At 35.0% G+C, this 15,184-nt stretch overlaps 1 protein-coding gene and 1 long non-coding RNA gene across 2 annotated transcripts; one reads left to right on the plus strand and one right to left on the minus strand.

Annotated features, from left to right (window-relative positions):
• The first annotated feature begins 1,172 nt into the window (after positions 1 to 1,172).
• Positions 1,173 to 9,556, plus strand: Fdx1 (Ferredoxin 1). The gene is made up of 4 exons (XM_071791562.1): positions 1,173 to 1,399; positions 3,617 to 3,668; positions 4,461 to 4,708; positions 9,354 to 9,556. Exons 1-4 carry the CDS (start codon positions 1,291 to 1,293, stop codon positions 9,455 to 9,457), a joined length of 513 nt encoding a protein of 170 aa, XP_071647663.1. The 5' UTR covers positions 1,173 to 1,290; the 3' UTR covers positions 9,458 to 9,556.
• A 1,365-nt stretch (positions 9,557 to 10,921) lies between these two features.
• LOC139820948 (uncharacterized) lies at positions 10,922 to 13,575 on the minus strand. Its single transcript, XR_011734149.1, has 2 exons — positions 11,984 to 13,575; positions 10,922 to 11,916 (listed from the first exon to the last, which is right to left on the minus strand). It is a non-coding gene; the product is annotated as an uncharacterized lncRNA (long non-coding RNA).
• Positions 13,576 to 15,184: the final 1,609 nt, after the last annotated feature.

The following is a 15,184-nucleotide window of genomic DNA, read 5'->3' on the forward strand; positions in this document are numbered from 1 at the left end:
AATTGAAATGGCATTCTAAAATAATCTTGATATTTTTCTCTGTCTTCGGCCAGCATTTCCTTCACAAGATTCTCACTTGCTCCTTATGTATACACCGCTTTTATTATGTTAACCTTCCGATTTCTACCAATGCTTCACTCACTCACGATATGTCAGAGCGACAGGTACATTTTAACACTGCGACTTACTGGTCTGTAATGCTCCGTTAAGTAAGAATTTGTGATTGTAATTTTAATACTGATACATTGCGTTTTTTAATATATTGCGACTCCTTTTCACGGTTTAGAAAGGACAATCAAATCTCTCTTTTCTACCTGGTCTTCCAACCTGAGAGTAAACGTCGAAGATGCGATCGATTCGGAGCATTTGCATATCGGTATAGGTATCCTGACAGACTACCAAACATTCGTATGAATTTTATTTTATTGATTTGACTGCGCTTTTCTACTGATTGACTCATTTTATCGCGATTGACTGTAATTTATCGTCTTAATTTATCGACTGAAATTTTCATGTATTATTTTCATTTTTACGCTGAAGATGACACAAAAAGTGTCGAAACGTCCGAATTTGTATTAACTAATATATCTATTTTATTATTGACTTATTTTAATTGCGCATTAATTATTGCGCGTGGCATTGCCTCTTTCACTTCCCTTTATTTGATATAAAAATTGAAACAACAATGTGTAATAATAATATTAATAACATACCGATGTGAATCCGGGGTGACCATTTTTCATATAGCGATAAATAATTGTTTTTTAGGTGATATTGTTTTACGTCCTAATTTTGATCTTAGTAATTTTAGGTTTTAAAATTTGTAAAATAAAATTAAATGTTGCTGGCTTTATTCTAAAAAAGGGTTTATTTTATAAATTAAATATTCTTCCTCATCGAATAATAATTCTAATAATGTTATTATTTGCGCAAATATAACACACAATAACCTATCGTCTGCTATTTTGACGTGCTCATAGTCGCTTACATTGCCAAAACGAACGACATTTCTTACTATTGTGTAAGCGCTCGATACCAAATCGAACGATTGAAAACAGCGCTTATAAGCATGAGCGCTTACAGCGCGTGAACGTCCAAACCGAACGCACTCATAGTTGACGTTCACTTTCTCAGGCGGCGCGTCAGTATACGTCCGCTGGAACGGAACGATCCGGAAGGCCGCTCTTAGCAGCTCTCAGGCTCTCAGGATTCTCTCTGGTGCTACCTTGGTGTCTTGATGTGTATTTCAATCTTTTCCAAATATTTTATATAAAATATATTGTATTAAGAATGACGTTTGTACTACGACCGCTATATCTATTCTGTATGAAGCAAAGAAAGTGTGCACCAGTGAACCACTTGATAAAGCTATCTAATCACAAAATTTATACATCTAGAGGTTGGTATACACTTTCTATCTGCAATTAAAAAGAAAATATTAATTTATTAATTTAATTGCCATTGCTACTGCGATAGCCAAATCTGTCGAAAAGAGATTTTGTAGAAATCTGCCTTTGTTACAAATTTTGTCAGCGATGCCACAGAAATGTAAAGCGTCGTCTATAATGGCAGCAAGAGTATGCAGTATGCAGTAAGACGTAAGCAGTAAGCTATTGACCAACCACAATCAATTATTCTTGAATTGTAAAAATCCCATTAGTCAATAACTTACTGCTTACGTCTTACTGTATACTCTTGCTGCCATTGTAGACGACGCTGGCTCGTCTACAATAGCCGCAACAGTATGCAGTAAGATGTAAGCAGTAATAAGCTGTTGACTAATGGGATTTTTACAATTCAAGAATAATCGACTGTTACTACGTTTACGCGAGCGTTATTTCTGTAGTAACTTACGATAATTTCTTCACGTAAACAGGATTTTCCTTTGCGTAAACGGGATTTTGTAGTAACTTATGATAATTTACTCCGCGTAAACGAATGATATATCGTAAGTTACTACAGAAGTAACGCTCGCGTAAACGTAGTATGTGGTCAATAGTTTACTGCTCACGTCTTATTGCATATCTACTTTTACGGTTATTGTAGACGAGCCGTAAGATCTACCCAGATAGCAACTCAGATAACAACGTGTCTGTATTGTTGTTGGCATGTTGCCGACAACATAATACTAGGGTGAGTCAGTGGGAGCTTTCCAGCAAGCGACAAAAATTGACACAAGTGTCGTTTTGTCTTTGTTACTCATTACCAAAAAAGAAAGATATAATGACGTTTGTGTCGACTTGTGTCGCTTGCTGGAAAGCTCCCAGTATAAGTCGCAACCATATGCTGCCATCTGCTGGCAAAATGCGCTCGTAATTTAAAACGGTATAAGGGAAACTAACGTTTGCGACTTATTGGGTGCGTTCAGCCGATACTCCGCTAGCCTAGCAATCGTGAGCAGTCGCTCGTTTTCGCTCGTTTCCTCTCCTTTGACCCAATGGATTAAAAGGAGAGGAAACGAGCGACTGCTCACGATTGCTAGGCTAGCGGAGTATCGGCTGAACGCACCCATTATGACGTTTTTGATTTGCTACTCGACCCGACTCGGGCCGCATCAATGGACGTGGAATACATACAGATATGTATGTATTCCACGTCAATGATTCTCGAGTCCTGTATACATGATGCGACCCGAGTCGGGTCGAGTCGCAAATCGAAAACGCCATTATTTTCTGACTCGCCCTCGTATGTGTTGCTGTCAGAATTGTGGCAACTGAGTCCGCATTTGTCGGCAAGTTGATGCTTTTGGTATACAACTTGCCGGCAACTTAATGCTGCGGTCTAAAATCGTCTGATTCAAAATTCGAGCTGTTGCTGTCATCTGTCATGTTGCTGTAATAATTCATAGGATCACACAATGCTGTCATATTGTTAGCAACGCAAAATAAATTTGATGCTGCTCTCTTGCGGACAAATTGCTGGCAATACGTATATCCAATGTTGCCTGCGTGTTGCTTCAAATATTAAATTACTCGAAATCAATTGAAACAAATGTACGGCAAGTTGCCAGCATCATAAGCAATCACAGGTTTTCGCGATTTTGCTCAAACATGCTTTGCTATCTGGATAATGGAATATTGTGGCAAATTAGTGAGAGAAGCTGAAAGTCTGGTGTTTCATAATTATTTCAGTCAAATATTCTATTACAATTCCATTTACAAATCAGGATTGATGTGTAGCTTTGTGTGAACATGAATGATTAGTAATGGAAGAGACTTGAATTCAGTCTTGACCCTCATTCTGTATATATTCCAATAAAGGAATGAGAGATTTTAAAGAAAAGACTGAGGATCAAGAGAGAATATTAGAAACTTAAAAGTACTATAAGAGACTGTTCCATTCAAAAGGCCCTTTTTATTCTATTCAAATGATTATGAAGCAGCAAAATCTGCTTGGTTCCTGCTGTCAATCTGTTGCTTTCAGATATCAGCAAATTCGAATAGCAAAATACAAGCTAAACTCAGATACTAATGCAGATGCCAATCTGACAAAATCTCGGATCAAATCTACTGTAAATTTATTAGTGTACCACTGATATTTCTTTTACCAGATGCTATACTATACATATAAGCTGACTAATGAACAAATAGAACTTCAATATACATATTTTTTGCAGTTATATTTCATGGCGAGTATGAAATACAGGATCCTAAAACAGAGGCTGATATGTAGGTAAAATAACTGTATTTTTTCTTCATGTAATATTTGCAAAATGGATATATTTTTTAACCCTTTGAGGCCACATGGGGTGGCGGCCACCCCAACAGAAATTCACGGCCCGATGTTTTTAAGCTAGGCTTCATAATCAGTGTCCCTCCACCCAGGATCCTTAGTTGGGTCCCTCTCAGTGTAGTCCTAGTGTATGTTCCTTATCGCGACCAAAAATTACAATATTTTTGTTCACGAGCACATTTCGGGTTTTGTACTATATATATTTTCGACCACACCTTTAAGATGTTTCATAAATTTTTACGTCTCATAGTTGGAATTATGAGACTTTGAATCCGTCTGGGGTGGCGATCACCCCAGTGTAGCCGGGGCGTATTAAAAAAAGAGGTGTGGCCTCGGAGGGTTAAATTAATTTTTTACACCACAAAATTGATAACTTATGTTGAAACTTTGAAATCAGCATAAAACGTAACTTTTCTTTCAACAGGAGATGAAAAAAATAATTTTTAAAGCTTTTTTTTTTTAAGAAATTACATAAATTACTTGAAATTGTTTATAGTAATAAAACAATTTTGTACGTGCAATAAATATAATAATCTCTTACTTTTGCTTGTGAGAATTTTATAATGTTAAATTCGACAAATTTTCTTGTTATCAATTCTGTTACATACCATCAATAACATTATATATTATATTATTATAATATATTATATTATTATGTTAGGGTAATTATGTTAGGTTTATAATTCTAAGTCCATCAATGCAAATTACCTTACTGGTTATCTTTCCAGAGTTAATGTCACTTTTACTGACAAAACAGGCAAGAAAGTTAAAGTAAAAGGAAAAGTAGGAGATAACATACTTTATCTAGCTCATAGATATGAAATCGACATTGAAGGAGCGTGCGAAGCTAGTCTAGCATGTACAACTTGTCATGTATATGTACACCATGATTACATGGACAAGCTTCCAGCTCCTACTGAAACGGAAGAAGATCTTTTGGATTTAGCACCTTTTTTGAAGGAAAATTCTAGGCTAGGTATATCCACCTTTATTATTAAAAAAAAAACAATGGCATTACTAAAATAAAAATGTATAATATGATTACTAAGAGCGAAAAAATCTTTGCTTATTTTGGCTATTCGGGCCTAGTCATCAATCATGTATAAATTTTGTAGGTAATAATGGTAGTATTAAAGAAAAAATAGTTTTAGATCCTCAAATCCCCGCCGGAAACAGTTCTGACCTTCTAATGATGTCTTCATTCGTTCGATGGCTCATCATCAGAACTGTCCAGATGATAAATATGTCATTGCTATGCTCAGAAGGTACCTGTATATTAAAAAAAAAAAAATAAACTGGTACATCCACCGGCTGTTCTTCCGAAAACGTGCGTGCTCCGATTTAGATGAAACTTTGTGAATAGGTTCCTTTTAGATAAAAAAGACATATACCAAAAGGATTTTTTGCGACTCCAAAGTTTAGCAATTTTTTTAACATTTTTAACTAGCTGCCTCCGCACATACATTTTCCACGTGAAACGAGGTGCCACATGGGTTTACAACTTTCCACGCGTGGAAAGCCCACCCATGTATTTTGAAGGTACACTATGTGTCTAGTTTAACAATAGTGGAACCCCCCAGGGGGGCGGAACCTACTGCCTCCACGCATACACTTTCCACGTGAAACGAGGTGTCACGAGGTGCCACTTTTCAATATCCTAACTATTCTCTGCTATAACAAATTATTTCTGTTACAGATATTAAATATTTTTACACAATGCAACTTTTCATACAAAGCGACGAAAGAAGAAAAAACGGATTTTTAACTTTTCAGGTGAACCGAGATTTACCCCCACCCCCCTGCTTGCGGGGGAGGGGCGGTAGCCCCTCCCCCGCCTACGTGTGTACTGTTTCTCTCTCTTTCTCTCTCACTGCTAATTCTGTGTATATTATACTATGTGATAGATTATATAAATTGATATCTCGAAAACTACGCATCGTAGTTTACAACGTTTCTGATTTTCTGAAGTTTCGCCAATGATGTTTATGTTATGACTTTGACGGGTATGACTTTATGGTTGTTTACATTACTTGAGAGCTGTTTTGGTTTGTTTCGCGTGGAAAATGTGTGCGCGGAGGCAGCAAGTTAAAAATGTTAAAAAAGTTGCTAAACTTTGGAGTCGCAAAAAATTTTTTTGGTATATGTCCTTTTTATCTAAAAGGAACCTATTCACAAAGTTTCATCTAAATCGGAGCACGGACGTTTTCGGAAGTTTCGCCCATCCGCCGCTTCATGCTCCCTCCGCCCAGGACAGATTTCATTGGTATCGTTGTATGAACGTCACTGACTGTGTCACTGATTCCGAAATGAATACACGATGTTTTCACACTTGCAATTAACTGATTTTTTATTTTACAGTTGAACATGACTCCCAGAATTCTAGTTTTTGTTTTTATTCCTGCCTAAAGATTTCTTTTTGTGTCTATGCTACTTTCTTGTAATAACAGTGATAACAAATAAATATTGATTTTTCGGTAATTTTTTGACACAGTTTTTAGCTGAGTTCTTGGTTTTATATTTGGTTAAGTTACGCAGGCAAAAAGAATTGGAATCAGTGACATAGTCAGTGATGTCCATACAACGATACCAATAAAATCTGTCCTGGGCGGAGGGAGCATGAAGCGGTAGATGTACTAGTTTATTATTATTTTTTTTAATATACAGGTACCTTCTGAGCATAGCAATGACATATTTGTCATCTTGGGCAGTTCTGATGATGAGCCATTGAATGAATAAAATGACATCATTAGAAGGTCAAAATTGCTTCCGGCGGGGGTTTGAGGATCTAAAACTATTTTTTCTTTAATACTACCATTATTACTTACACAATTTATATATGATTGATGACTAGGTTCGGATAGCCCAAAATTTCTTATAAAAATAGGCGATGTTTTTGATTAAATCTTAGCTAATTTAAGAACAACCCTTCACCTGTGTATACGTTTTTTTTTATCTTTATAGTGCATTTGTGGATCTGTCGCGTCTGACGTTATTTTCCCTACCTTAAAGTATTTTAAAAAATCTGAAAAAATTCACAAAACATTTATACACTGTAGTTGACGATTCGATAGTCATTTTGATAAATATCGTTTATTTAAAATTTTGTTTTTAAGGTATTCCTTTCATGACACCAAAGTCTTAAGAATTAACTGATTTTTTGGTACGAGAAAGTTAAAATGCATATCTTTACGCCAGAAAAAAATTAAACCACATTACCGAACATATAAAGAAGAATTATGATTTTGAAAATTCGATATTTTATATGTGACGTTATCGAAAAAGTCTATTTTCTACATTTTAATGTAATAATTTGTTTATCTTAAGATTTAAGATATTAAATATTAACTGCGCTACATATTCGCTAAACTCTATACTTTCGATAGTGCCGATAAAAATACAGAGTCGCCGAATATTTAAACAAAATATTTATGTTAAAAGTTGACTTGAAATATGGTTTATAGATGAATATTTTTGATGGCGACTTTCAAGGAATTATTTGGCAACGCTGGCGCTGCAAGCTGTGCGCTCATGTCACACTTTATTCATAACGTACGGTTTATTATCAACTTTTATTTTCACAAATTGTCCCTTATTTTTGCCCACATTACTCCTCACTTTATGTTTCTTATCACTCATTATTATTATAAAATCTCTCTTTGATAAAAAGAAAATGTCACAATATTCTTTGATTAATGAAATTGACATTTACATTGACACTTTTGTTATCAACTTTACATTTTACAATCGGCGCCCTGAAAAGCGCAGCGTTGCCATATTGTTCTGACAGTAAAATTTACCGAAAAATGAAAAATTTCTAAATACACATAGTATTTTTACTTTTTTTTAATAATTAAACATGATAATTAATTATAACTTGATTTTATATAAATTTAATGCAATATTGCTGAGAGTTTGCTGAGGCCCTGCTAAAGCGCCTACCAAATACGCTCCTCCGTGAAATGAATACCTTAATGAACTTTGAATAAGAGTAAAGGAAAGAGATTGATTTCTTTAAAAATTTTTTTCTACGTAGTATAAAAAAATCCTTTTAAGGTTTTTTACTTCAGAGGTAAGTGTTCAAGAAAAAAATAGTGCAGATTGATATTTTCAAAAAAGTTGAATTATTCAGGATGGTCAAAACGTTACTTTTTAGGTAGGGAAAATCGTTGATAAATGAAAAATTAAATATAATAATTATATATAATATGAATATATAAAATGAAAAATTATATATAATATAGCATTTATGACATTTTATAATAATTTATTTATTACTTTATGTCATAATAATATGTAGAATATGTTGAAAAAAATTGGTCCGCCAAGCTTTTGGCCGCCGTCCGAAATTCAATTTTTTGAGAATAATTAAATAGAAGCAACTATTTGTCAAAATATTCTAAACGGACATTGTTTTGACCAAAAACAACATTTATCATGAATAACTGCAACATTTTTACTTACAGATAAAGACTATGTACGCGTGTATACCTGGGTCTGAGACGTCTGTGCGAAATTTGACTTGCTTGGCATTCAGCGACATGTTTATCTTTCGAAGCGGCTTTGGATCTTTGGATTTATTTCCCCCACCTACTTTTTTTAAAGGGGGGAGTTAGACAGGCAGGCTTGTCGGTTCTCAAGTTACAAGCAGATATTGTTTTGGCACGGACGTCATAGACCCATGTATACAGGTAGAGGGTTAAATTATAATAATGTAAGATTTTTAGAATAATTTTCAAACTAAAAGTTTTGTTTTTATATTCAAATTGTTCCTAGTAAATTGATTCAAAATTATTATAAAACTTTTTTCACAATAACAATTTGTTTTTAGAATAATAGATAAGGCATGTAAAAATAACAATGTTTATAGATGAAATTGTCTTACCTTAATAATGCCGAGTTAATATTGACCTTGAAAACGACACTATGTGTGACATTCTTATAAATTTTGTCAGTGTGTCTGGATTCTTTATGACTATGTTTACACGGCCCGATTTACGCCAAAGTTATAACATTGATGTTATAACTTTGGCGTAAATCGGGCCGTGTAAACGTAGTCTATAATTGTACTATTTATATACTTTGGACGTACTAAAATAAGACATCGTAACTAGATTAAAAATAATTCATTATTTTTAGTCTAGATTTTTCATTTTTTACATTATTTGCATCAGTTAAATAAATAGGTGTGTTATGGATCTCTCACTAAATGTTTTTAAACCATTACTGATTATTATCTTTGTAGTCTTGTTCGCACTTCCTCTTTTAATGAAAATGAAAACATAGTATTATAAAATTTATTCATTACTAAAGGTAACAATCAACATTGATTACTACTAAACGCAGTCTTTTAAAACATTTTTGTTACGCACTAACTGCCATTTGGCTTGGAAATACCGTTTATTGTTACTCTGAACGGACAAAAACCTCTGCTTTTGAACTAACAATAATATGAAAACAAGCAACTTAGTTAAACAATTTATTTTATACATATATGCACATATAAAAAACGATTTTTTGTTTGTGACATTATAGCCCAACATAATTGTAAGGAATAAGAAAACTTCAACATATATATATTACTCCACAAATACGAATAAATCTTGTTTATGTTTTCTTTCTAGGTTGTCAAATAATTTTGAAGAAGGAATTAGATGGCATAGAGCTAGAATTACCTAAGGCGACTAGAAATTTTTATGTTGATGGACATACCCCCACTCCGCATTAGAAATTTTTTTTTATTGAACCAAATTAAACATGTAAATATTTATAATATCGTTTATTCGTAAACGTATTTTATAATAAATAACATTACTGAAAATCTGTATGCATGTGATAGTTTTTAATGGTGAAAAGTAATTTTTCTGATCTCTTGAAAATTTCTTTCATTGAGCTTTACCCTTGCGAACCTATATGTAAGTGATTTTGATGGGAAATTTGATGCTCTATACGAATCCGATAATAGTTTTTGCATATTTTCAAAATTTTTATGTTTTTGGAGTAAAAAAAAGTGAAAAATGAGATTCGGGGCAAAGTCGACACCACGTTATTATTTCATCAGTTCCTAATAACAAACGATGCTTGTTATACAGCCATATGGCTCATGACAAATGTGTGTGCACGTCCGATCGCGAATTTACTTGCATAAATTAGTTTCTCAAACATGAGTTTAGATGAAAATAATTGAAAGTTCAACAAGTTTTGTTCTCATTATTTCCAATAATTGTTTTACTTAATTCCGAATTTTTGTACTTTCCAAATACACGATAAACAATGTATTTTCAGTTTCAGACAAAAAAAATGAGTTTTAGATCAAATTGTGTCGATCAGGCAGTGTTGTGTTTGGCCCGGGATTTTTCAATTTGAAAATTTGTCTTCGCATCACTTTTCCTTTCCTGGGAGCAAAACTAAGCGACATACAGCAAAACTTCTTTAAGCAATTTTGTACCTGAAGGAACACTTTAAATGTGTACCATTGAATTTGTTTGAAAATTTTAATTAATTGTTGAAAATTGTGTCGAGTTTGCCCCGGTCTCCCCTATCATTAAAGAAAAGTTGGTATTTAATTGAGCGAGAATCGGTAAAGGAATTCATTTTTTAAAATAAAATTTTGAATTTTTTGAGAAATATCTGTAGTAGCTCTAATTTCCGCTTTTGAGATATCGAGCTATTTATAATTCTATTATATTTTTCAGTTTTTTCTGCTCCTATTTCATATATAATTCTTTAAGATTTGGTTAATTAAACTCAGCTTTATATGTGATTAAAGGGAATCTACGCACACACACACACACACACACGCGCGCGCGCGCGCGCGCGCACACGCACACACACACCACACATTTAAAAAAAAATGCGATTTTTGAACGTTTTAGAACATTCTGAACACATTGACATCGAAAACTAAAAAAAAACTTTTTTTCGGTCTTTTCTATTTTTATTTTTAAGAATTGCTTAATTCCAGCTTTATACGTGATCAAAGGTCCATATATGAGGTTTACGAAAACAAAGCTTTCTTAATAAAAAAGCAAAAAGAGATTAAAATCGATAAAGAGTCAATAGTGACATCTCCTTGTAAGTCGCAGATTTTTATAATCTTAATTTTATCTTTCTAATAAAAGGGTTAAAATAGAAATACACATACAATATATTTTATAGAAAGTTTTGTCTATTTCATAAAATATTTATTAATATATTTGTTTTTTTTTTTTTTTTTTAATTTTTATTTCCATTCGCTGATATTTTTGGTGAAGGTGTAACTGTTCTCCTCTTAAAAAATATCTCCCAATTTGAAGGGAAACATATTCTCGAATTATTTACATGTACTTATATTGCCTTGACTTGTATCTATAATAAAAACAAAAATAAAATAAAAATAACATTTGTTTTGACTTGATTTAAAATTGGCTTTGACTTGGATTGAAATTGGCTTTGACTTAATTAAAATTGGCTTTGATTTGAATTGAAATTGGCTTTGACTTGGATTGAAATTTGTCTATTTCCATTTCTATTTCTACAGAATTAAGCTTCAATTTCGTCCTATATTTCGAGCTCGTCGAATGGATCTTCTTTTTCCCGTGAATCGAATAAATCGTTGTTCCGTCGCTCGAATCAGTATCCCAATCTATCCTGTGAGTTGACGCGGACCCCTTTTCTTTAGGTTTTATACCTTTTTTCTTTGTAATACAGGCATTTTCTACATGACCCTCTTTTTTACAATAATTGCACTTAGCATTTTTGAAAAAACATTTATCCGGTGTGTGATTTGACTTCCCGCTACGAAAACATGACTTTTGTTCCTGTTTTGTATTCTTATTTTGTTCATTTCCTTGTTTCTTTTACCTTTTGAATCTACCTTCCTTACCGACTGCGCATCGGATTTTTTAAGCATTTTTTGAAGTAACTTATCCGTTCCTTCGATACTACTCCCAATTTCGAGAGCTTTGGATAATGTCAGACCGACCTTATTGTCCTTTGTCAGGGTTTCTTTGTGTCGTCTGCACAGATAACGCTGCAATTCCTCGTCACGGATCCCCGCGACGAGCCGATCGCGCAGCATCATGTCTAAATGGAGTTTTTCTTCTGTACCACCGAATTTGCAATCTTGCGCAAGTTTCCGTAACTCGCGCTCGAACTCCAGCAGATTCTCGCCCTGTTTTTGATCACGTTTTTGAAGACGAACTCGTCCTAGAAGTTCATTAACTGGTTTACAAAAATGGGCTTGGCATTTTTCTTTAATTTGTTCATACGTTACCGAGCTCGGCGTTTCCGGAGCAATGAGAGTTTTAATTATCTCATAAGTCTTCGCCCCCACCGCCGTAAGCAACGTACAACGTTTACCGCTATCTGTTGTTATCCTGTTTGCTTCCGTGAAAAATTCGAACCTCTCGATGTAGCTGTTCCAAATTTCCTTTCCCGCGTCGAACTCGGATAATGGCACAGCGTTTTCGTCAGCGGAAATAATTGACACAATGTGAATAGGAGAGGCAATTAGAGCCAAGCGCGGTAATCAAAGCGCAAACAATTTATAAAAATAAATATATATATATATTAACGTACGTTTCGATACATTATTCGTGTCCTCTTCAGCGTTAAAAGTTACATAAAGTCAAATACGAAGATTTACAAGCATAATCAAAAAGAAGTCGAGTATAAGGCGTAGTCAATAGACGAACAAAGTATAAAAGACGCAGTCAAAATTAAAAAGAAACAAGGATTGAAATCCTATGGATGTACCGTTGCCGAAATTCCAAATACGCCGGTAAGCACTCGCTCCACATTTCTCGCATCTTAGAAATAATCTCGCCAGGTTGAAAGAGACCAGGTGGGTAAGAAAGATTCGAAAGCCCTACCTGTATGTACCATCAAACGGAGTCGCAATGTGGTAAAGGCGTAAATTATCTATATTAAAATCAGATGACTAATGGATTTACTTACAGAGCAATTGCAGACCGGAATATCGCATTGTAACAACAAACTTCACGGATTCGAAACGTCGCGAATGAGTGAGGCATAGGTGGGAAGGTTAACATAATAGAAACTGGTGTATAAACCAGAGGAGGGGATAAACTCTCGCATAAAGTTGTTCTAAATTTTAGACAGTCTCTCGATCACATTTAAATACGCGTCCGGTAAACCCTCCGCATCGGTCTGTAAATTCAAACTATTCGCCTGCCTTTTTATGCATATCATCTCCGAAATCAAACGTTTATAACAATAGGATTCATTATCTAAGATTTCAACGCTATTCCAATCGAAATCATGATTCCATTCTAATCTGATTCGGAGTACTCCAATTAATATGATTACGATGCTCCTTGATTCTTGTTTGCAATTGCCTACTCGTTTGGCCCACATAAGAAGCGTCGCAATCATTACAATTCACCTTATAAACCACGTTACATTTATTCGACCGTGGGAGACTATCCTTGTGCGCCTTGATGAATGTACGCATCTTATTTAAGCTGTTATAAGACAGTCACATTCAAATCCCTTATGGCGTTCCTAAGCTTTTCAGTAATCATCGGGACGTACGGTAAAGTGAAAAAAGGAGTAACCTCCTCTTCATTCTGTCTCACATTCGTATTCGAGTCTCTGTTAAACAGAAACTTAAGACGTTCGGAATAATTGAGACGGAAATAATTGAGTTCTATGAGAAAAATGGCATCAAATATCTCCACATAGCTCCTTATAATCCGCAAGCCAATGGCCAAGCTGAACGAATGGTTCAAATTACAAAGAGGTCGTTAAAAAAGCTTGCAGAAGGAGACTGGGAGATGAAGCTGTGTCGGCTATTGTTCAAACAACACACGACACCGTCATCAACAACTGGAAAAAGCCCAGCAGAGGCACGATGTCATCTACCAAGAGGGGAGAGATGTCGAATACTCGCGTGGCTGTCGAGAGCAGCACGTACCGCGGGCATCGATCACGTGGATCGATGCCGCAGTGCGCGGAGATCGCGGCGCCATTCACCACTTCCTCACTTCCTTGCTTACGAGAATGTCGGAGCAACGTGTAAATAAATAAAGCATTTATATTCACTTTGGGTGTGATTATTCAGTTCCTATCCAGCAAAAGACACAACAAAATTGACTTTAACTTGAATTGAAATTAACTTTGACTTATTGAACTGAAATTTGACTTTGATTAAAATTGGCTTTGACTTTAATTTAAATTAATTTTGATTTGGATTGAAATTGACTTTGACTTGGATTAAAATTAATTTTAACTTAGATAGAAATTGGTTTTGACTTGGACTATTTAATTAAAAAATTAACTTTAACTTGGACCATTTAATTGTAATCGATTTTGACTTGAAATATTTTTGAATTGACTTTGATTTATATTGTTGAATTAAAATTGACTTAAATTTAAATTATTAGATTGAAATAAAGTTTTACTTAAATTTTTATATTAAAATTGACTTTGATTTGAATTATTAGATAGAAATTGTTTTTAATTTGTTAGATTGAAATTGACAAAGGGGGTGGTGGTGAGAGGAGAGGGACAATAGCGGAGGAAGAGAGGTGGGTGGAAAAGACGGACTGGTCGGAAGAGGCAAGAGAGAAGTTTTGAAGAAAGACGGAGGAGGTAGAAATAGGTAGGGGAGCAATAGATAAAGAGGTCGAAAAGTTGACAAAAAGAATTAAGATGGAAGCAAGGGTGAGAAGAGTAAAAAGAGGGGCAAAAGGAAAAGGAGTATGGTGGGATGGGGACTGTATGAAGAGGGAGGAGATAGAAAAGTTATTAAGAGACTGGAAAAGAGGAAGAAAACACAAAGAAGATCATAAGAGAAGAAAGAAGGAGTATAAGGAAAAGTGTGAGGAAAAAGGAAAAAAAAAGAGAAATCTGCTGAAAGAGGCAAGAGAGGCGAGAACAGAGAAGCAGGTGTGGGAAGTAATAAACAAGGAAAGGAGAAGAAGGGAAGAAATTAATAAGGAGGTAACAATAGAGAAGTGGGGTAAATACTTTAGGGAGATGTTAGAAGGAACGGAATACAAGCGAAGGCTAGAAGAAGGAGAGGAGGGAGAGCAGGGGGCGGAGGGGGAAGTGGAGAAAGAGAAGGCGATAGGATAGGAGGAAGTAGAGAGAGTGCTGAAAGGGCTGAAAAAAGGTAAAGCGGCGGGAGAAAACGAGATAGGAAATGAAGTGTGGAGTTATGGGGGAAGTGGTTTAAGAAAGGCGTTATGGGAGAGTATGGAAAGGAGAGGGTTTTCCAGAGGCGTGGAGGGACGGAGTAATCGTTCCGATAGCAAAAAAGAGGGGCAAAAGGGGTGAGTGAGCATAGAGGGATTACGCTGATGCTGACGGCGTACAAAGTGTACGCGTCGATATTAGCAAATAGGTTGAGGGAAGAGATGGTGGAGAAGGGGATGATTCCAGAAAGCCAAGCAGGGTTTAGGAAGAGGAGAGGAGTGGTGGACAACATTTACACACTAAATTATGCGATAGC

Source organism: Temnothorax longispinosus, chromosome 10 (genome assembly GCF_030848805.1).
Source record: "Temnothorax longispinosus isolate EJ_2023e chromosome 10, Tlon_JGU_v1, whole genome shotgun sequence".
NCBI classification, from domain to species: domain Eukaryota; kingdom Metazoa; phylum Arthropoda; class Insecta; order Hymenoptera; family Formicidae; genus Temnothorax; species Temnothorax longispinosus.

What these genes read in the sequence shown, in the direction of transcription:
- Fdx1 (XM_071791562.1), top strand. Translation starts at nt 1,291, where the DNA reads ATGACGTTTGTACTACGACCGCTATATCTATTCTGTATGAAGCAAAGA. An exon ending in CAAAATTTATACATCTAGAG is followed by an intron (nt 1,400 to 3,616) that starts GTTGGTATACAC and finishes TATTTTTTGCAG; the next exon opens with TTATATTTCATGGCGAGTAT. An exon ending in GAAGGAAAATTCTAGGCTAG is followed by an intron (nt 4,709 to 9,353) that starts GTATATCCACCT and finishes TTTTCTTTCTAG; the next exon opens with GTTGTCAAATAATTTTGAAG.